Here is a 23,237-nt window from a genome sequence, read left to right as displayed (position 1 = left end):
TAGTTTGCGCAGGCGCAGTCTGACAACATGCTCTCTCATACATCGCATGTTATGCTAATAAGCCCTAGGCTCCTCCCAGGGCAGAGACTTTAGTATTGAGATGAAATAAAGAGCATCTTTTGGTCCTCTCTGGGCCATCTGCATAAGCGCTGGCCTTGCAGTGGGGCTCCATCTGGTTCAGGCTGGTTGACACTGGTATCCAGCATAGCTCTGAAAAACAACCTTGAGGAAGGGTTAAGCAAGCTGCTTAGGGCAGACATCAGGTGACAAGATCACTTGATCTGTCCTACATAGTTTAATGCTACTAACATTTTATTGATAGTCCATGAAAAGGGCTTGTAACAATGCCTGAATCGTTATGCACTACCATTTGTGGTTTATCTGTTATCTCGTTTAATCACAATACAAATATTTTCCCCTTTTTACAAAAGAGTTAATGGAGACAGAGAGAGGCTCAGTAAAGCGCCCTGTCTGAATCAGACTGTCTGGTTCTCGAGCAAGAATCATATAGCCCCTTCAGTGTCTGGCTTCTTGCTGGGTCTTTGCTATCACCCCACATGTGAGCCTTGTCTTCTTAAACAGATCAGAAGCTCTGAGCACCTCGTCTCCTACTTGTTTGTGTGTGTGTGTGTTCCCCCAGACCCCCAGCATTCAAAAGTTCCCTGAGGACTAGCATGCCCATTTCCGGGGTGGCCCCAGGAGCGGGCTCTCCTGACCGCCGGCTGCCGCAATTGGCTACACACTGGGCTGAGGTTTTTCCAGTGTCAGCTCCCTCCTGGACCAGCTCCAGTTCTTGCCATGTGTTAGACTCCGCCCTTTCTTAATGTTGGCAAATGGTTCCCAGCTGCACAAGCAACAGCCTGGCTTCTTCCAGGCCAGGGCAAACTTTTTTTTCCCCCAAGAACAAGCAGGAACAAATTGGTGTTGGCAGAGTGGTCCTGGGCAAATCCAAAAGTCTTGTCCTTGTCCTTGATCTTCCGCTGTCTCTTTGCCACACACAGTACTCTGTGCTGCCCACCCCTCCCCTCAGGTCCCACCTGGACCTGGCTCCCTGATATAACCAAGCCCAGCCCTCTGCCCTTTGTCCCTGTTCCTTAAGGCTGCGGATAACTACACATCTGATAAAGTTAAGGTTTATCTGAATCCCTCCTGGTGACATATTTGCATTTTAAAAGGAGATAATTCCTTAACTGTTCTGAAAGAAGGCCAGGCAAAGGAGGAGATGATTAAACTACACGCCAGGTGGGAGGCAGGGCACGATATGGAAAGGACTTCAGGTCTGGATGATCCTGGGTTCGAGTCCTGACTGCTCCCCCTCACTGGCTGTGTGACTGGCAGCTTCTCCTTGCCTATTCCTTGTCTGTTAAATAGCTCAGCACCTGACACTCCAGGTATGAGAACCCAGGCCAGGGGCGGGCCCTCGGCAAGTGTTCCTTTGAAGTCTCCCCTCTCCAGGGACCTCCTTCAACCCGTGCGTGTAAGGCCTACCGTAATCGGATGTCTGTTGGTGTCACATTAAGAACATAATTGTTTATGTATCTTGTTGTAAAATGTTCTCAGCTTGGGGTTTTCCAAAACATGTATTTATTGTGAAATATAGCCTATATACAGAAAAATGCATAAAACACGTATTTACTGTTTAGCAAATAGTTATAAAGGTGTCACCCAGGTCACCACTACCCTGGTGGAGAAAGACAAGTACTGCTTTCAAGTTGGTTTGTGTATATAACACAGTGGTTCTCAGCCAGGGGTGATTTTGCCCCCAGGGGACATTGAAACATTTTTGGTTGTGGCGTCTGGGGAGGGGCTATTAGCATCTAGCAGTTGAGGCCAGGGATGCTGCTAAACACCGGTCGGTCCCCCACAGCCAAGAATCATCCAGCCCCAGTGTCAGTAGTGCCCAGGTTGAGAAACCCTGCTGTAACAGAACCCAATCAGCCACGAATGTCTGAGTTTGGGAAACACGGTCCTTCAGCAGGAGGTGAACTTTCAGGAAAAAATTCAGACGCTCAAGAAACCGTTAGTAGCAAAACTTAGATTTATGTAATACATTATTATTAGTAATGCTATCCCACCGCACTAATTGTTCTCTGGGGAAAAAAAAAGGCCAGCCAGAATTTCTGATGAAGGATCTGAATAGACCTTGCTAACAGCATCAATCAGTTGATATTCTTTCATTGCTGCCAAATGCTTTTAATCTCCTCTGCAATTTGCACCAATCTTGGGAATTAAATACGGCACAAGTTAGTAGAAGCCAGACGTGTTCCATTTTACTATTAATTGAATCGTGAATTAATTAAAGACTGTTCTGTCTCCAACAGCTTGTCCCAGCCCCTTTGCACTTGTAACTCTTGTCTTTAATTTATTGCAGGATTTAGTCGTTCGTATTGTTTTTATTCTTGGCAACCTGACAGCGAAAAATAACCAGGCTCGTGAACAGTTTTCCAAAGAGAAAGGGGGCGTCCCCACCCTGTTGTCATTGTTCCATACGTTCTACCAACTGGACCTGCAGTCCAAGAAGTGGGTGGGTGACGGAGAGGAGCAGCTCAAGGTGCAGAGGCCACCGACCCAGGCGGAGGACGTGCTCATCAAGCTGACCCGTGTACTCGCCAATTTAGCCATCCACCCCGGCATCGGCCCGGCCATGGCCGCCAACCCACACGTAGTGGGCCTGCTCCTCGCCATGCTAGGTAAGACCAGCGGCCTGGCTGCAGCACACACGTGGGGCGGGAGCTGCTCCCTCCAGCCTGGAGATGGTTCTGTGGCTTGGATGTGGTGAGGGTTTTATTAGCACAATTGGCCCACGTTGACAAGCCTCCTCAGCTGTTCTGTGCAGACAACTACCTCAAAAATAATCCTCAAAAGTAATCCAGGTTAAAAAATAAAATAAAATATAATAATACAGGTCATTACTAAAACCCACTGAATTGTACACTTTAAAAGGAGAATTTTATGGTATGTGATTTATATTGCAATAAAAAAAGTATGCCAATCGAGTTATCAAAAATTGGCCAAACTAACCACAAAGAGTTTAAAATCCCGAACTTTTCGTGGGTTAGTCCATGTGATTAAAGTTTATCTTTTTATTTGTTACGTTTTTACATTAGCTGTAATTATGGCCCCCAGTCATTCGGTCCCCTCTTTCCCCCTGTATCAGCTCAGGCTGCCGTAACCAAATACCACAGACCGGGGGGCTCAAACAATAGAAATTTATTTCTCATGGTTCTGGAGCCTGGAAGTCCAATGTCAAGGTGCTGGCTGATTCGGGCTCCTTGAGAGCTCTCTTGCTGACTTGCAGATGGCTGCATTCTCACTAAGTGTTCCCACTGCCTTTCTTCCATGTTGCAGGTGGGGAGAGAGAGAACAAATGACCTCTCTCTTCCTCTTCTTTAAGGCCACCAATCTTATTGGATAAGGACTCCACCCTTATGACCTCATTTAACTTTAATTACCTCCTAAAACCCCTATGTCCAAATACACTCACATTGGGGGTTAGGGCTCCGACATGAATTTGGGAGAGAGGACACAATCCAGTCAATAGTATTCTGCCCCTGGCCCCCCCAAATTCATGTCCTTCTCACATGCAAATACATTCACTCCATCTCAACAGCTCCAAACTCTGAACTCATTCCAGCATCAACTCTAAAGTCTAAGGTCCAAAGTCTCATTTAAATATCATCTAAATCAGATATTGTGAGATTTGAGATAAGATATATCAGGAAGAGAAATTCCTCTCCTGCCATGAACCTATGAAACCAGACGAGTTATGTGCTTCCAAAATACAACGATGGGACAGGCCGAGGGTGGACATTCTCCTTCTGTAACCCAAACGGAAGTGGGTTCCCTCCTGGCGAGTTAAATCAGACTCTCCACCAGGTAGTTGTCTCCCAAAGTAAAGTACATCTGCAGCAAATAGGAGACCAGGAGGAATCATTTCCAAAGTCATGGCGTCCCCAAACAAAGGGAAGCAGGGATATTGATTTGGGGTGGGGAATGAATATTCAAAAGGGAGAGGTGGGTATTCGCTTGCACAGGTTCAGTTGGAAAACATGCTTCCACACACACTGCAGGTTAGGGTAATAAGGCCTAAGCTCCTCCTGGAGAGATCTTAGCATTAAAAGAAGGCAAAGGCCATAGGCATAGCTCTTGTGGTGAGGCTCGGTCTGGTTCAGGGAGGTTGGTGATTGCATCTCCTTAACATAACAAAAGGATAAAGAACAATTTGGAAAAACAGTTAAAATATCCAAACCCACCCTTGAGTTCCTTGGGATGACTAGTTGGTGACAGTTCCAAAAGGGAGAAATGGGAAAAAGGGAAAGTGTGACAGGTCCCAAGCAAGTTCCAAACCCAGCAAGGCAAATTCCATGAGATCTTAAGCTTGAGAGTAATCTGCTTTGGTTCAATGCTTTACCTTCTGGAGCCGCTGTGGCAGTGGTCCTGCCTCCACAGCTCTGTCAGTCAGGTTGCTGTAGCTAGTTCAGTGTAACCAGACTTGTGCCTTTTCCTCTGATTGCCAGACCCTATATCCAAGTGCCTTAGCCCTCATGGACTGCATGCTTCAGAAGCACCTCAAGACCTCTAAAGCCGAACTCATGACCTTTCCGCCAACTGAACCCTCTTCCCACGCCCTTAATTCAGAGAATGTGATCGCTGTCCATCCAGTTAAGTAATCCAGAAACCCAGGGATCATCCTGAGAGATTCCTGTCCCTTATCCCCCAATCCAGTCTTCACCACATAGTGTCCATTTTCCTCCCCAAACAGTTTTCCAGTCCGGCCACTCTGCTCCATCACTCTGCTGTCGCCCAAGCCTAGGCTATGTTGTCATTCAGAATGTCACAGGAAGCTCCTAACCAGTATCCCTGCCTCTACGCTTCTCTGCACTGTGGCTGGAGTAATCAGGAGATGAGGCTGAGGCTGAGGGGAAGGCAGGGGCAGAATTACTCAGGGTCTTGTGTGCTGGGCTAAAGGGTTCATTCATTTGTCCACTCATTCTTCATCCAGCAACTATCTACTGAGCACCTGCTGCATGCCACACACCTTTCTAGGGGCTGGGGATGCAGCAGTCAGTAAGAGGTAAATCCCGAATCCTCGTGGAGCCTGCATCTTAGAGCTGGACAAGAAACATCAACCACGTGACGTCAGGCAGTCATGTGTGCTATGGGGAAAATGACAGTGGGGAAAGGGGAAAAGCCAATAATGGCACCATTTTCTGTGGGTGGTTAAGGAAAGTATGTCCGATAAGGTGACATCTCAGCCACGACCTGAAGGACGTGAGGAGTGAGCCAAGTGGACAGCTGGAAGAAGAGGACATTCCAGACAGAGGAAGAGCAGGACAGGGGTTCTCAGGCAGGATCATGCTGACAGGTTCAAAAACAGCACAAACACCGGTGTGGTTGACTGTGGGGCCTGGGGGCTAGAGCAGCAGATGAGGCAAGACAGGGAAGGATGGAGGCGGCTCAGGTAGGGCCTGAGGGCCATGTGAGAGGAGTGGCATTGTCGACTTACTTTTTTTTTTGAGTTAATGATAGGTTACAATCTTGTGAAATTTCAGTTGTACATTGCTGTTTGTCAGTCGTGTTGTAGGTGCATCCCTTCATCCTTTGTGCCCACCCCCACCCCCCTTTCCCCTGGTAGCCACTAATCTGTTCTCTTTGTCCACATGTTTAAGTTCCTCATATGAGTGGAGTCATACGGAGATTGTCCTTCTCTATCGACTTACTTTTAAAGGATCACAGTGTTGAGGATAGACTCAGGGAGGTGAAGGTGGAAGAGGGGAAGCCAGTTAGGAGGGGAGAGATGGGCTAGGTGGGCGTAGAGGAGGTGAGAGGGATCCCATTCTGCGTGTTTGGAAGTCATGGGTGGATTATGACCTAAGGGTCATTCTGTTGGGCGGTGGGGGTGTGGGGGACACAGCCCAGGGTGGAGCCCCTGGGAGAGCTCAGGGTCAGGGCAAACCAGAAGGGATTAGAGATGGCTCGGCTTCCCGGTGTGTTGGCACCTTTGCTTTACTACAGACACAGGGCCCAGATGAGCCCGACTTTTCCAGACCCCTTGGCAGGAGGGATTGAGTTTAGTGTGTTCTAAACCCCGGCCAGGAGTGGTCCCTGCATTTGGTGCATTTCCCTGCAGGAAATGTCATCAGTAATAAAGAAGCAAGCAGCAAGAGCAGGCAGTGCCCTTGCACAGACCTTGCCCCGGACAATGGCTTGTCCCTGCCACAGCTGTTGCTGCAGTTAGGATGGCATTGTTTCTGCCCCTGCAATGAGTCGTTGCCAGCCTTATCCTCACTTTGTTTCAGAATACAAGTCAGTTGATGATTGTGAAGAGCTGGTGATCAATACTACAGCAACAATCAACAACTTGTCTTACTACCGAGTGAAGAACTCCGTAATCCAAGACAAAAAGCTGTATATTGCTGAATGTAAGGTTCTGAGTTGGGTTTGTGTAGATGCATGTTCGTTTAAGCTTTTGACTTTATTAAGTAAACAGAACTGGAGGCATTCATGTTTTCTGATTTCTGATACAAATATCTAAGAGCCTGATTTGATTCTAATTAGAATTGGGAAAAAGTTAGTTTCTTAATTCTTGCTCAAGTCCCCTTATATTTTGTATTTTATCACTGTTAACTTGTAAGTTATCAGTATTTAATATGATATTGGTTTCTAGTAGCCTTTAAATTAAAACTTAAATTCACCGATTTCATTTCTCTGGCCACCAAACCCAGTGCTCGTCAAGCTTCTGGTGAGTAAAAACATGGATGGAATCCTGGAGGCTGTGCGCGTTTTTGGAAATCTCTCCCAGGATCACGACATCTGCGATTTCATTGTGCAGGAAAATGGTGAGTTAATGACTCGTACATTCGTAAACATGTGCTTCTTGCCAATAAACAGCTGAGCGGTTTCGCAGCTTGGGTCATGACAACATGACACTTGTTTCTGCTTTGGGACGAGTAGTGCTTTACATTCTGTTCTGTCCGTAAGTAATGCTCTCGGCTCAGATGCCAAGATGGATCTAGGAAGTGCTCTCCGTGTTCCCCTCTCCCTTGGGAGTGGCCTTCTGAGTCCGAGAGGGCGTGTGTGTGTGTGTGTGTGTTTCTTTAAGGGACACAAGTGATCTATACTCATCATCTCCATCCATGTGACTGGGCTCAAGAGACAGTCTCCTTCGTTGCTAGAATGTCAATTACAGTACTGCTTGTAACTGCAAAACTTGGAAACAACCTAAATGTCCACCGACAGGCAAGAGGAAAAATGCATCACGGAACAAAATATTCTACAGCAATTAAAATAAATGAGCTAGAGGTTCATGTATCCATACGGATCAACCTCAAACACGGAATGTAGGAGCAAAAAAGCTAGTGACGGGAGATATATACAGAATAATGCCATAAATATGTTTTAAAACACGCAAAACAATATTGGGTATTGTTCATGTCATGTACTCATGTAGTAATGGTATAAGGTATAAAAAGTATTTGGAAATGATAAACTGCATGTTTAAGACAGAAGTTACCTTTGGAAGGGAAAGGATGCCCAAAGATATAAAATTGGCTCTGTAATATTCTATTTCTTAAACTGGGTGGCAGGTACACAAACGTTTATACTAACTGTACTGTTTTGTTTTTTTTTAGATTTTGTTTTTCCTTTTTCTCCCCAAAGCCCCCTGGTACATAGTTGTATATTTTTAGTTGTGAGTCCTTCTAGTTGTGGCATGTGGGACGCTGCCTCAGTGTGGCCTGATGAGCAGTGCCATATCCACGCCCAGGATTCGAACCAGTGAAACCCTGGGCCGCCGAAGCCGGAGTGCATGAACTTAACCACTTGGCCACGGGGCTGGCCCCTAACTGTACTTTTTGTATATCTCAAATATTTCATGTAAGAATAACAAAAAATACCTAGTTATCCATGTTTGTGATAGAAATTTAGATAAGACAGATATTAAAAAAAAAAGCAGCAGCAGCAAACACTCACCCATCCTCTCACTACCCCGGAGATAACTGTTCACGTTTTGGTGGACATTCTTTGGACTCTTAAAAACACACATATATGCGAGGCTGCCTTTGCCAGGCTCACTGTCTGACCCACCAGTGGAGCCAAAGTCAGAATGGGTGGCCACCTCTCAGGTATGCAGGAGAAAGGAGCACACATCTTATCCATGCTTTCTCCCAGCCCCCACTGGGGGATGAGGAAACAGGACCAACAGTTCCTTTTCCTAGGACTAAGGGAAAACGGTTCCCAGAGGCAGGGAGCCTGCCCTGATCTGAGACGCCCCTTACCCTGGAATTCCTGCCTTGCCGCAGGCTGGTTCCCAGGGGTCTGAGCACGTCTTCTCTTACAAGCTGTGGACCTGGAAAACTTCAGGAAGGATCTCAACGGGCGCCTACTCCCCTCCCCAGGAGCTGTGTAATTTAAAGAAAATTGCTCCTAAGCAATTCAAAAGGGCCCTTGAGAACAACCAGAAGTTGGAGGTGAATGTCACCTGTGTGGTTGGAAGTCTGCGGTTCCCTCCTTTGCCCAGGCAGGGACTCTATGTCCGCCTTGGAGAGGGAGCTGATACCTGAGTCAAATGTAGCAATATCTGGGGACAGAGGACCTGGGGGGTGGGGCAGGTTCTGGAAGTGGTGGATGTTGGTGAACCCACTGCTGGACAATGGGTAAGTCCCCTTGCAGGGTTTCCATTTTGCAAGCCACTCCCCATTTCCCCTTTGTAAAATAAGACCTAGCTGGGCCCCCTGAGCTTTACTGGTCTGTGTCTGTTCTCGCCCTTCCCAGTCCACAAGTTCCTGATTGCCCTGCTGGGTGCTAAGCATCAGGAGATCTGCTTTTCTGCTTGTGGCGTCCTCCTAAATCTCACCGTGGATCAAGACAAGCGCATCATCCTAAAAGAGGGAGGTGGCATTAAAAAGTAAGTTTCCAGGCCTGGAGCCCTCACTCACTCAGGATCCCGGGGACGGAGTTTTCCAGGGAGCTTGGGCCCCTCTCGTCATTCCTCGGGGGGGAGGTATTTCAACATTTGGAAGAGCCAAGTCTGGGCTAAAGAGAGGATTTAGGTTCCCCTGGACACTTACTTCAGAGGTGGTTATCGCTACTTTGTAGCTACTTAAAATTGTCGATGAAATTATATTAAATAGTCACAGAATTATAGAAATACTAAGCATTACAGAAGGATAATCATAATGCTAAAAATAGAAAAAGAGATTCGGACCTAATAACTTCTCAGTTTGACTTTTCTTAACTCAGGTTGGTGGAGTGTTTAAGAGATGTGGGGCCTACCGATTGGCAGCTGGCCTGCTTGGTTTGCAAAACTTTATGGAACTTCAGTGAAAATATCACTAACGCTTCGTCATGTTTTGGAGATGAAGAGACCAACACCCTCTTAGTCCTGCTGCCATCATTTTTAGGTAGGACTCCTGAGTGTGAGTCTGTGAGTTTTATCAGAGCGAGATAAAAATTGTGTTCTGTGACCTGGATGGATGAAGATTAGTATGTGTTTGGGTGGCTATGTTTCTGTAAGTAACAAGAGCATGTTAAAGATTATTATAATTTGGAAATATCTGGAAAAGACTGAAAGTTATTTACAAAAGGCACACAAGGACTTTTAACTCATTGGGTACTGTCATGATTTCTCTGTGGCTTTTTTTTTTCTTTTTTGGCATTTTCTATACACTGCAGAAGTACAAGATCTCAGCATAAATGTATTTCTGTTGTTTAAAAGTATATAGGCATTGTTGCAACTGAGGAAATATGGCTAAAAGCTACTCTGAATTAAGTTGTGCTTTTAATGAATCTATACATTTTAATTAGCAGCTATGTTAATTATCATGTGGGGGTCCGTCTGCGAGACTATTACGGGGGGCGGGGGTCTGTATCCTTGAAAGATAGGAGATCATGGGTACAAACCAAAGAAGAGAGGATAGTGTCTTACATTTTGAAAGTTTTTATTTTTAGGGTCATTTTTTTCATCCTGGTTTAGGTCTAACAACGATTTGGGTCAGTAAATGGGTGTTTTCAATAACCCTTTTCCCAAAATGGAGGAGATGACCCCCTCCATTGCTCAGCCACTGTGTTGGATCCGCAAGGCCGTGTGGAAAGGTTCAATGTGACACAGAAGCCATGGGTTCAGATCCTTCTCTCTGATGGTGGCATTTGACAAGAGAATCTCTCAGAACCGGTCTTTTTCGTCTCTAAAATGGGGACATGATAATCCCTGCCCTGCCACATGGAGTCATGCAGATTAAACAAGCATCCTGGAAAGACCAGGAGGCTGGATTCAGACAGCTCTGAGTTTAAGACCTCACTCTATCATTTACAGGGTTTTAACCCTGGGCTCAACCTCCCTGAATTTCTATTCTCTCATCTCTAAGATGGGGAGGACGGATGTCCACTTTGTGGGGTTGTCAGGATGATAATGAGCAGATGCGTCCAAAGAGCTTGAGGCAGTGCCTGACACACGGCAAGTCCTCAAAACGCGCTTGTGAAAGTGCTCTGTCAATTCCAAGTGTTGTAACAATATGTTATTAAACAGGAACTCAGAACCAGAAGTTATTTGAAAGAATCAGGTTTGCTAGGTTGATGTGAAATTTTTTTTTTCAGGTATATAATTTTGTGTGTGTAAGAGTAAGAAAAAATGGGCATGATTTTAAACCATTGAGGTTCACAGTCTCCTCGGTGAACGTTCAGCTTTCTCGGGTTGCCAGGAGCAGAAGTGCATGCTCAACTTGCCTTAATTCAACTCTCAACTGTGGCAGAACATTGGAGTCAACTGTGGAATTAAACACGCTTATCCTGGCCCCATCCCCAGGAATTCTGATTCAGGAGCTCTGGGGCAAGGCCGATTATCTGCGTTTTTAGAAAGTTCCACGGATGAGTCTGCTCTTCAGCGAGGACTGAGAACCACTGCCCTGGGTGATGGAGGAGTTCGAGGGAAGGAAGCCCAGGGAAGAAGGAAGCCAGGAAATAAGCCTGCTGCCCAACGCCTGCTGGAGAGGCACTCAGGACCTGGAAGGTCATTCTAGAAGGAAGCAGAGTCCTCCAGTGAGCCCCTCAGTAGTGGGCATCCTCTGCTCCACGCTGCTGGAGACCCAGCCCTGCTGTTACGGGAGAAGTCCTTCCTCCCCCTCGTTCCCTCTACGCTCCTGCTGGGCTGCAGCTTCAACTACCTCGAGGCTGCTTCTTGCTGCACTCAGTGTGTGTGACTCTGTGCCTCCTCTGTTGTTGGCGAACCCTTCTATCTGTCTCCCATTTGGGGAGAAGATGTGATTGGTTCCGTGAGTCACTCTCCTGGGGTGTAGGGCTTTTGTGCCTTAGGCAGCAGCTGCTTCCACCAAGGCTATCTGTGACTTCCTTTGGCTCCTAAGTCGAGGGCAATTAGCCATAAATAAGAAAATGGTGCAGCCTTGTGGCACAAGGACCTCTTAGAAGCGGATGTGGGCCTGCCTGGCTTCTCAGCAGCAGGCAGCACACCTGGCAGGCACTTCACTGTAGCAGGGCTATTGCCTGCTTCTCCCCTCCCTCCCCTTCCCCGAGAGCCAGGCTGGTCTTCCCCTGTGCTTCCCCAACCTCTGTACCTCTGCAGGGCCATATCCCTTAGCTATGCAGCCAGATGCTGCCTGTCCTTCCAGGACAGGCCCTCTTCAAGCGCAGTCTAGTCACAGGAAATCTACACTTCTTATACAGCAATTACTCCTGAACTGTGTAACTTCTCCTGTATGATTGTTTTGTAACTTTTATTTCCCCACTCCAGCCAAGCCACTTTAAGGAAAGGATATTGCCTTGTGCAAACTAGGTTCTTGATAGATGCTTGTGGATTGACTGACAGTAGTGGTACCTTTGTCTTAATAGGGCTATATACTTTTAAAGCATGTTCATTCTATCCTTGTAAGATCTCTCTGAGGCCATCATCTAGGTGACAGATGAGGAAAGTAGATCTAGGACAGCTAAGTGACTTGGCTAAGGTCATACTATAGAAAAGCCAGGACTTTTCATCAGAAAATGAACCTCTGTGCCTGTGTTTTTCTGCTGTTCCGTTACATAGCACCCTTAGCCCACCCCATGGAAGAGATTGGAGCATGGATGACAAACACAGTCCATCAGGGAGCCAAGTCACCAGCAGAGCTTGGCCCGATTTCTCACGTGATCACAAGGCCCTCCTTACGAACTGTGAGGACCAGGCTGCTTCCTGGCTTTGCTCTCAGCTGTGTGGGCCTCAGACCCTTGCTTCTGGCAGGGTTGTAGCTGTGTCTGGCCAGTTGGGTGGCAGCAAGTGAAATGGATATGTGGGTGAGAGTGTACTTAAATTTCCATTGTTTTACAAAGATAGCTAAAAAAAGGCCATTTTGAAAACAAGATGAGCTGTTAAATCCCAAAGCCCTCTGTTGAAGTGTGAGCACTGTTTTTAGAAAACATGGCAAGGCTATTGATACAGCAATATGTTACCCAACTCTTCTTGATGGGCAACTGGAAAAAAAAAAGAAAGTAATGGTCCTCAACAGAGTTGGGATGTTGGGATGTTGACAGTCTTTTTGGAAAGTGTTTTTAAAAGGATGTTGTCTAAAACGTCCTGATATACTACAATTACTTCTTAGGAACTCATTAGCTGGGTGTTTATCTTGAAGTTCTTAAGTGCTGTGCCCATAGGCTTCTCTCTGGGGAGCTGGCAGCTGGTGAGCAGTGTGCGCAGTTTATTATTGTGAACGTAAAACATACTCACTAGGTTATTTTATGCTCATCATAAGGTACATGGAACTTAGCCCCTAGGTGATGTGACAAAGGGGTAGAGTGGGGCCCAAGGTTCAAGTCAGATTCCATCATCAAGCCTATGCCAAAGAGCCATCAGCGGCTTCTGGAAAATTTGAGGACCACACCTTAAATAGGCAGGACAACAATCCAACCCTCAACAGCTACCTGGTGCTGGACAGCAAGCTGAGAAATAGTGCAGTGAGTAGGGGATGCTTCTATGGATGCTGCAGGATACTTAAACTGTCATAGAGTCTGTGTTATAATGATCCCTGACAAATTTATTGTTTTGAGTCCTTTAATCCTTTCTAATACCCTACAATTCTAGTATCTGGAAGTGTGTTGTGCACAAAGAAAACTTAAGAATGACTGGTTGTCTAAATCAGTGCTTTTCACACTCTGACCAGCATCTTTAAAAAATGAAGTAGCAGAGAAAGAAAATGTCAGAAAATATTACATGTCATAAAGATAAGTATTCCATGGTGAAATGTTTGGTTTTGTATATAAATATGTTGTAAGTATATGTGTACAGTCATAATGTAATATGTATTTATAAGTTACAGTCAAAAAAGTTTGAAAATCATAGATCTAAATTTTTCTTGAATTATCCTCTGCCACTCTTTATACACTTTTAATATCTAGGCAATACGGCACTTTTTATGTATTTGCTGTATTTACTTTGAAACTTTAGACTACTTTTCTCTTACCTGTAGCTGTTTGGCCACTTTTGTTATCTTGTCTAACCCAATTTATAATTAATAGGGTCTGAGTGTAGATTAACTAATTATAGGCCAAGCCTCAAGAAGAGTTACATAGTCTTGACATTGGATTGAAAAAACCCCAAAACACCAAAATAGATTTGCTAAAATCACCAAATCCCACCAAAGCCCTGGGAGAGGAGGGGACGGTGAAGTGCCTGGGCAGCCCTTAGTCCTAAGCTGCTTGGAAAAGAAGGGCATAAACAAGAGAATTAATTTTTTAATGGAAGTTTAGTGCTCAGAATATCTGGAGGAGTGAGCAGGAAGGAGATCCGGAAATGGGAAAGCACTCAGAGTCTCGCAGACTCCTCTGGTCCAGAAGTAGCCCACTGGGAAGGGCTTTGAAGGCATCAGATGCCATCTGCATTCTCCTCCTCTCAAGGTCCTGGTTATCTTGTGGGTGGGGAGATCCAGGTTTGCTTACAGGGGTCTCCATGGAGCTCCTTGCTGAAGTGTTTGTGTCTGCCCGGAACTTATCTCAGAGCTGCATAGCTGTCCACTTGGTTGGAGGAGAGGAAGGGAAGGTAAAAACTGGGATTCCAGACTCCCTTATCTTATTCTTATTCTGGGTGGCGACACTAACACCAAGAGAGCCAAAGCACACAGAGTCTGTGAAAATACTCAGTGTAGAAAATTTGATGTAAACAGTAAGGAAGCATTTATAATAGGATTTTAATTGGCCCTATGAAAAGAGTTTGCAGATTATGTAAGTAGCAATATTTGTGGTCATTTTAGGATTTAGCGGTTACCACTTAAGAAGTCTGCCTTAGCCACAGACCTAGGAAGTGGCAGAGCCAATCTTCTGACTGGCAGGCCACTGCATTTTCCTGAAGTCCTTCACAACTCCTACATAAACAAGGAAAAATGCGGTGGCGGGTCGGCGCAGAAACATTAGTGGCCATTTATCTCCCTACTTGGGCGGAATATACTTACGGTGTTCACAGAATGCAGAGTGCCCTGGGATTAAGAAGCAAACCAAGGCTGCAGTTGTGCATTTTTTTCACAAGTGCTTTTCTGCATTATCCATGAACACTTGGGATTCTAGTACTTCTTGGGGTTCTCAAAGTGCCCCACTTTTCACTGTTACTGAAGAGAGCATAGGGGTATCGTTTCAAGGGAGTATGTCTAGGTTGCTCTGAAGCCAGCAAGTTGGTTTTCAGTCAAGTTTACAGTGTCAAACTCAACCACGCTGCTTTCCCAAAAGATTTCCTGACTCCTTGTTTCATCTGTCACCACTGAAGTAATTAACTTTTCTAATGTGCAGAGAAGGAAGTAACCCGTGAATACTTTATTCTGAGAAATTGCCATCTGATTTTTGGATGTGGGCTTTACATATAAGCACTACGGATTAGTTGAAATAAGAGCTCAATTCAATCTAGGATTTTTTTTTGAGAAGATTATTTTCCTTTTTTATTAAGAGACTAAAATATACTTATTTGAAAATAGTTGATAAAAAAGAATAAAGAATGACTCCCATTAAAAAAGTCTTTTAACCCCAAATCCTACCTATGTCATGTTGGAATTAGAGATGATCCCGGATGGGTTTAACTCATGCCATTGAAAATTAAACTTTATTCAATAAGATTGCATTTCCAAATAATTGCTGTAATTTTCATTTTTCTGATACAGATGAAGAGCTAGCACTGGGTGGCAGTTTTGACCAAGACCTAAAGAATTATCACAGACTCCACTGGGAAACAGAATTCCAACCTGTGGCGCAGCAGCTTCTAAACCGAATTCAGAGTCATCACAGCTTCCTGGAAGCCCTGCCTATTCCTTCTTCCTAACATGGTGAAATTAACAACAAACAGGAAGTCAGGTCTCCTTCATTCTTAAGAAGTGGTAACAAACGTGAACATTTTTTTTCAGTATTGAGCAATATTGAAAGTTTTCAGGTACTGATTTTAGTGAGTAGTCTAAGTATTTTAAAAGAAATAAGCATTTCTTCTTGTTAGGTATTATGGAAAAATGAATATACATGTTGTACTTTCTGCTCGGAGCAATGTAAGATGAAAATATATGCATGGTTTTTCTAAGTAAATGACTTTTTCTTCTATTCTTTATTAAATAACTTAGTTCTAGTCTTAAAATCCTGATTTGACAATTCTGGACTTGAAGTGCTTGTCAGTTCAGTAGTTAAATGAACTGTGCACCGAAGACTATTAGGCTTTGTGTATAGAAAGAATGGTGGTCAACACTATTAGGAATATATTTCCACATAAGTATCTGTGCTAATTCTTATGTCATCTAGTAATTTTCTGGGTTAGGTACCAGTATTTTTCTGGTTCTCATATTAAGAGGAGTAAGCAGAAAAACTTAAAGAAGACTGCTTTGAGCCATCTACTCTATTAAATAAGCAAAACAGATGAAAAAGGGAGTATTTTACCTCCTTCTTTTCATTTGAAATAAAATGACTAGACTATCCTTATAATTGCAACTCTCCGTGACTGGGAGGTGATACCCTAGAAAGAGTGTAGGCTTAGGTGTATGGCAGATCTCAGTTGAATGCTAGCTCTCCGCTGCTTGGGCCTTGGGCAAGTAACTTAATTTCTTTAGCTTCAACTCTAAAATGGGGATAATTCCTATTTTATTATGGTGTAGCTTAGAAAAAAACCACTAAATGGGCAAACTGTCCAGTACAGTGTCTGATGTGTAGTAGGTGTTCAATAAATTATAACATTATGATGGTAATTAGTTTATTAGTTTGCCATTCTTTGTAGGATAAGTTTGGCCTTTGAATAAATGATAAGAACCAAAGAAATTGAAATTGCTGTTGTTATCCTATACTAGCCAAATGAAGATTTGGAAATAAAAGTAGATTTACTACTCTGCTTGGAGAAAAGCTGTTATTAATGGCTCATCTCTCACGCTGCAAAATACCAAGATTAATGGGATAAAGGCAGGCAGCCCAGACTGGCTGGGCTCTAAAGCCTATTAGAAAAAAACCTAAATTTCCAGGAACAAATACTTTCCAAGGGCTCTTTTAGTCTGCGGCTCATCCCTGGTTAGGGCTCAGCAAAATCCTCTAGGGACACTCACCTTGTTAGAGTCATCCGTAAGTATACGCTAGCAGACTCACTCCAGTAGAAGACATCATTTTAAGTCTGGAAGCTGATCTCTCAAAAACATTTAAGGATCTAAGTCTGTTTGTTTTGTTTTCTTTTGTGAAGAAGACTGTCGCTGAGCTGACGTCTGTGCCAATCTTCCTCTACCTTATGTGGGATGCCACCACAGTGTGGCTTGACAAGCGGTGCTAGGTCTATGCCCAGAATCTGAACTGGCAGACCCCAGGCCACCAAAGTGGAGTGGATGAACTTAACCACTGTGCCCCAGGCTGGCCCCTCTAAGCCTTTGTTTTATCCATAGCAGGCTATATATTCTACTTTCAGTGAAAAAGATCAAACGTTTTTTCCCTCTAAAACAGCTCCTTCGGTATTCATAACTGATGTAACTACTCATGGTGGAATACCATTATACTCATTCTCCTCCATACTAAACGCCTCCCCGTCAGACTTATGTGCAAGCTGGACCATTTGGAACCATATACCCACCTTTAAAAAAAAAATTGTGGTAAAAAAGACATAACCTAAAATTTACCGTCTTAACTATTTTTAAACGTACAGTTCAGGAGTGTTAAGTATATTCACATTGTTCTGCAACAGATCTCCGGAACTTTTTCATCTTGCAAAACTGAAACTCTATAGCCATTAAACCACCTCCCATTTCCTCCTCCCCTACAGCATCTAGCAACCACCATTCTACTGTCTCTTTCTATGAATTTGACCAGCTTAGATACGTCATATAAGTGGAATCATATAGTATGTATCTTTTTGTGACTGGCTTATTGCACTTAGTATAATGTCCTCAAAGTTCATCTATGTTGAGCATGCGACAGGATTTCCTTCCTTTTTAGGGCTGAATAATATTCCCTTGTATGTACATACCACACTTTGTTCATTCATCCACCAATGGACATTTGGGTGGCTTCTACCTCATGGCTGTTGTGAATAAAGCTGCTATGAAAATGGGTGTGTAAATATCTCTTCAAGATCCTGCTTTCAATTCTTTTGGATATATACTCAGAAGTGGAGTTACTGGATCATATACTAGTTCTATTTTTATTTATTTATTTATTTTTTTGCTGGGGAAGATTCACCCTGAGCTAACGTCTGTTGCCCATCTTCCTCTTTTTTTTTTTTACTTCCCCAAAGCTCCAGTACGTAGTTGTGTATTCTAGCTGTAAGTCCTTCTAGTTCTTCTATGTGAGCTGCTGCCACAGCATGGCTATTGACAGATGATTGGTGTGGTTCCATGACTGGGAACTGAACCTGGGCTGTTGAAGCAGAATGCACCAAACTTTAACCACTAGACCATCAGGGCTGGCTCTAGTAGTTCTATTTTTAATTCTTTGAGGAAGCTCTATACTGTTTTCCATAGAGGCTGCACCATATCACATTACCACCAACAGTGCACAAGGGTTTCAGTTTCTTCACATCTTCACCAACTTATTGTTTCGTTTTTGTTTTGTTCAATAGCCATCCTCATGGATGTGAAGTGATATTGCATTGTGGTTTTGGTTTTCATTTCTCTAATAATTAGTGATGTTGAGTATCTTTTCATATGTTTGTTGGTTATTTGTATAACATCTTTGGAGAAATGCCTATTCAAGTCCTTTGCCCATGTTTTAATTGGACTATTTGTTTTTTGTCATTGAGTTGAAGGAGAGCTTTATATATTCTGGATATTAACACCTCATCAGATATATGATTTGAAAATATTTTCTCCCATTCTGTAGGTTGCCTTTTCACACTGTTGATTGTGTCCTTTGCAGAGAAGTTTTTAAGTTTGATGTAGTTCCATTTGTCTATTTTTTTCTTTTGTCTCTGCTTTTGGTGTTACATCCAAGCAAGCATTGCCAAATCCAATGTTCTGAAGCTTTTCCCCTGTTTTCTTCTAGGAGTTTTAGTTCTTACATTTAGTCTTTAATCAATTTTAGTTAATTTTTGTCTATGGTGTATAGAAAGGGTCTAACTTCATTCTTTTGCATGTGGATATCCAGTTTTTCCAGCACTGTTTGTTGAAGAGACTGTCCTTTCCTCATTGAATGGCCCTGGCACCCTTGTCAAAGTTTATTTGACTATATACATGAAGGTTTATTGGGATCTGGGCTCTGTTCTATTCCCTTGGTCTATATGTCTGTCTTTATGCCAGTACCACACTGTTTTGATTATGTAGCCTTGTGATATGTTTTGAAATCAGGGTGTGTGAGACCTCCAACTTTGTTCTTTTTCAAGATTGGCTATTTAGGGTCCTTTGAGACTTCATATGAATTTTAGCATGGATTTCTCTATTTCTGCAAAAAATGGCATTTTTAAAGACATTGCATTGAATCTGTAGATTGCTTTCAGATGGTATTGACATCTTAACAATATGAAGTCTTCTGACCCATGAACATGGGAGGTATTTCCATTTGTCGTCTTTAATTTCTTACAGTAACATTTTGGGACTCTTAAGGGTACAAGTCTTTCAACTTCTTGGTTAAGTTTATCCCTAAGTATTTACTCTTTCTGATGCTATTGTAAATGGAATTGTTTTCTTTATTTCCTTTTCAGATTGTTCCTTTTTAGTTGTATAGAAATGCAACTGATTTTTGTGTGTTGATCTTGTATCTTGCAACTTTGCTGAATTTATTAGTTCTAACAGGTTTTTTTGTGTAATCTTCAGGATTTTCTACATATAAGATAATGTCATCTGCAAATAGAGATAATTTTACTTTTCCTTTCTAATTTGGATGGCTTTTCTTATCTTGCCTAATTGCTCTGGCTAGGACTTCCAGTACTATGTTGAATGGGAGTGGTGAGAGTAGGCATCCTTGTCTTGTTCCTGATCTTAGAGAAAAAGCTTCCAGTCTTTCATTAAGTATATTAACTATGGGCTTTTCATAAATGGCCTTTATTACATTTAGGTAGTTTCCTTCTACTCCTAGATTGTTGAGTGTGTTTCGTTTTTATTGTTTTTTTTTTTTTTTTATCATGAAAGGGTGCTGAATTTTGTCAAATGCTTTTTCTGCATCAATTGAGATGATCATGATTCCTTCCTTCATTCTGTTAACACAGTGTATACATTGACCAATTTTTGTATGTTGAACCATCCTTGCATTCTAGGAATTAATCCTACTTAATCCTTTTAATGTGCTGAATTCTCTTTGCTATTTTGTTAAGGATTTTTGCATCAATATTCATCAGGAATATTGGTCTGTAGTTTTCTTGTGTCTTTATCTGGCTTTGGTATCAGGGTACAACTGGTCTCACAGAATGAGTTTGGAAGTGTTCCCTTCTCTTCAATTTTTTGGAAGAGTTTGAGGAAGACTGGTGTTAATTCTTTAAATGTTTGGTCGTATTCTCCAGCGAAATTGTCTGGTCCTGGGCTTTGTTGAGAGGTTTTCAATTACTGATTTAATCTCCTTACTATAGATCTGTTCAGATTTTCTATTTCTTCATGATTCAGTCTTGGTAGGTTGTGTGTTTCTGAGTTATCCAATTTGTTGATGTACAATTGTCCATAGTATTTTCTTATAATCCTTTTTTATTTGTTACATTAGTTGTAATGCTCCGTTTTTCATTTCTGATTTTACTTATTTCAGTCTTCTTTCTTTTTTCTCTTAATCTAGGTAAGGGTTTGTCAGTTTTGATCTTTTCAAACAACTCTTAGTTTTGTTGATTTTTTTCCTATTGTTTTTCTATTGTCTATTTCATTTATCTCTCCTCGAATCTTTATTATTTCCTTCCTTCTGCTAGCTTTGGGTTTAGATTGTTCTCTACTTTCTTGAGACATGAAATTAGGTTGTTGATTTGAGATCTTCCTTTTTTATTAATGTAAGGATGTATAGCTATAAACTTCTATCTTAGCACTGCTTTCACTGTATCCCATAAGTTTTGGTATGTTGTGTTTTCATTTTAATTTGTCGTGAGTTACTTTCTAATTCCTTTTGTGATTTCTTCTTTGATGCATTGGTTGTGTAAGAATGTGTTGTTTAATTTCCATATACTTGTGGATTTCCCAGTTTTTCTTTCTGCTATTGATTTCTAGTTTCATTGCATTGTGATCAGAAGAGAGACTGTGTATGATTTCAATCTTTTAAAATTTGTTAAAACTTGTTTTGGGCCTAACATAGACAATCCTGTAGAATGTTCCATGTGCCCTTGAAAAGAAGATGTAATTCTGCTCTTGTTGGATGGAGTGTTCTGTATATGTCTCATAGGTCCAAGTGGTCTATAGTGTTGCTCAAGTCTTCTGTTCCTTACTCATTTTCTTCTGGTTGTTCCATCCATTATTGAAAATAGGGTATTGAATCTCCTACTATTATTGTGGTGGTATGTATTTCTCTCTTCAATTCTGTTAATGTTTGCTTCATATATTTAGGAGCTCTGGTATTTGGTGCATATATATTTATAATTGTTATACCTTCCTGGTGAATTGACCCTTTTGTCTGCTATTAGTATAGCTGCCTCTACTCTTTTGGTTACCATTTTGATGGGATATCTTTTTCCATCCTTTCACTTCCAGCCTATATGTGTCCTTAGATGTACGTTAGTCTCTTGTAGATAGTATATAGTTGGATCCTCTTTTTAACTTTATCCCTTCAGCCAATCTATGTCTTTTGATTGGGGATTCAATCCATTTACATTTAATGTAATTACTGATACGGAAGAACTTACTATTACCACTGTTTTTTGTATGTTTTGTAGCTTTTTTGTCCCTTGTTTCCTCTCTTGCTCCTTTGTGTTTCATTGATTTTTTTTTTTTTTTTAGTGACATGCTTTGATTTGCTTCTCATTTATTTTTGTGTAAGTTCTTGAGATATTTTTTTTTGTGGCTACCATGGGGCTTATATAAAAAAAAAATCAAAGTTATAACAATCTATTTTAAACTGATAACAACTTGAATTGCATACAAAAATTCCACTCCTTTACAGCTCTGCCCAACCCCACTTTATGTTATTGATGTCACAAATTATATCTTTATGTATTTTGTACCCATTAACATAGATTTGTAGTTATTTTTTATGCTTTTGTCTTTCAAATCCTATACAAGAACTAAAAGTAGACATACATGCCAAAATTACAGGAATACAGGTTTCTATATTTGTCCATATATTTACCTTTACTGGAGAACTTTAATTTTCATATGGCCTTGCATTGCTCTGTAGCATCTTTTTGTTTCAACTTAAAGAAAGTCTTTTAACATTTCTTGTAGGGCAGGTCTAGTGGTAATAAACTTCCTCAAATAAACTCTGGGAAAGTCCTAATTTCTCTATTTTTAAAGAACAGTTTTTCTGGATATTTTATTCTTGGTTGATAATTTTTCCTTTCAACACTTGGAATTATCATTCTACTGCACTCTGGCCTGCAAAGTTTGTGTTGAGAAACCTGCTGATAATATTGTAGAAGCTCCCTTGTACATGACAAGTTGCCTTCAGGATTCTTTTTCTTTGACTTTCATCAGTTTGATTATAATGTGTCTCAGTGTGGGTCTCTGGGTTTATCCTGCTTGGAGTTTGTTGAGCTTCTTGAAATAGTATGCCCATTTCTTTCCTCAAATTTGGTTAAGTTTTTGTCCATTCTTTTAAATAAGTTCTCTGCCCTTTTTTCTCTCTCTCTTCTCCCATGACGTGTATATTGGCCTCCTTGATGGTGTTCCATACATCCCTTGAACCCTTTTCACCTTTCTTCAATTTTTCTTTTTGTCCCTTTGACTTGATAATATCAAGTAACCTGTCTTTAAGTTTGCTGGTCCTTCCTTCAGTCTGATCAGTTTCCTGCTGCACTCCTCTAGTGAATTTTTCAGTTCGATTATTTTATTCTTTAGCTCCATAATTTGTTTGGTTCTTTTTTATAGTTTCTATCTCTTTATTGACATACTCATTTTTTTCATGTATTGTTTTCCTGACTTCTTTACCAATCTTGTCCTTTTTTAGTTCACTGAGCTCTTTAAGACAATTGTTTTAAATTCTTTGTCAGGTAATTCAAAGATCTGCATTTCTTTAGTGTCGGTTTCTGGAGAATTATTTTGTTTCTTAGACTGGGCCATGTTCCCCTGTTTCTTTATATACCTTGAACTTTGTTGAGGTTTGGGCATTTGAAAAATAGCCACCTCTTCCAGCCTTTACAGACTGGCTTTGCCAGTCAGCCTGGCTACAGGTTCTGGGATCTCTCGAACCTTTTCTGGGGATCTATCTTCTCTGGGCTTGTGTATTCCAGGATATATGCTTTTTAACAGTTTTAGTTTCCCTGAGAGGCTTGCCCTTGTTTCTTCTCAGGAGCTTTTTGTCTCAGTTGCTATTATATTCCTGTCTGTAATCTCTTGCGCCCCCTGTGCCTACCTGCAGAACCGTAGGCTCCCTGCTGCTGTAATGCACTTTTGTGCTACCTTCTGTTTTCATTGGCCTCCAACCAGCATCCAAACCATGCCACCACTCCCACTAGTGCTCCTAGTCAGGTCAGACAGAGTCTAGTCCCTCAAGCAGGCCCCAGAGAAGCCAGAATAGTGGACATATTTTCTACTGTTTTCTTTCTGTCCTGAGGGAGGAGATGGGAATTTCCCCTCAGTTGTGCCTTGCTGTGCTAGGTAGGGGGAGGGGCTAGGACCAGCAAAATGCTACAGTTTTTCCTACACTTTTTGGTGCAGCCTCCAGCTGGTTTTGTGTTTGCCTGGGTGCTGTAGCTTCCCAACTAGTTTCTAGAG

General features: G+C 42.2%; 1 protein-coding gene across 4 annotated transcripts in view; it reads left to right on the top strand.

Annotated features, from left to right (window-relative positions):
* The window catches only part of ARMC2 (armadillo repeat containing 2), a 98,309-nt gene extending 81,940 nt beyond the window's left edge, over positions 1-16,369 (top strand). For 2 of the 4 annotated variants that reach the window (XM_046677774.1, XM_046677773.1), the window contains exons 13-18: positions 2,372-2,690; positions 6,300-6,422; positions 6,726-6,839; positions 8,773-8,905; positions 9,241-9,401; positions 15,123-16,368. In XM_046677774.1, coding sequence (XP_046533730.1) covers positions 2,372-2,690; positions 6,300-6,422; positions 6,726-6,839; positions 8,773-8,905; positions 9,241-9,401; positions 15,123-15,280 — 1,008 coding nt within the window. In that variant the 3' untranslated portion in view covers positions 15,281-16,368. Of the gene's footprint in view, positions 1-2,371; positions 2,691-6,299; positions 6,423-6,725; positions 6,840-8,772; positions 8,906-9,240; positions 9,402-10,593; positions 15,097-15,122 lie in introns of those variants that run through there. The other 2 variants (XM_046677776.1, XM_046677775.1) reach the window with 2 other exon arrangements.
* The last annotated feature ends 6,868 nt before the right edge of the window (positions 16,370-23,237 follow it).

Source organism: Equus quagga, chromosome 11, assembly GCF_021613505.1.
Source record: "Equus quagga isolate Etosha38 chromosome 11, UCLA_HA_Equagga_1.0, whole genome shotgun sequence".
Classification (NCBI taxonomy): Eukaryota; Metazoa; Chordata; class Mammalia; order Perissodactyla; family Equidae; genus Equus; species Equus quagga.
This window is presented reverse-complemented; position numbering and strand designations above follow the sequence as displayed.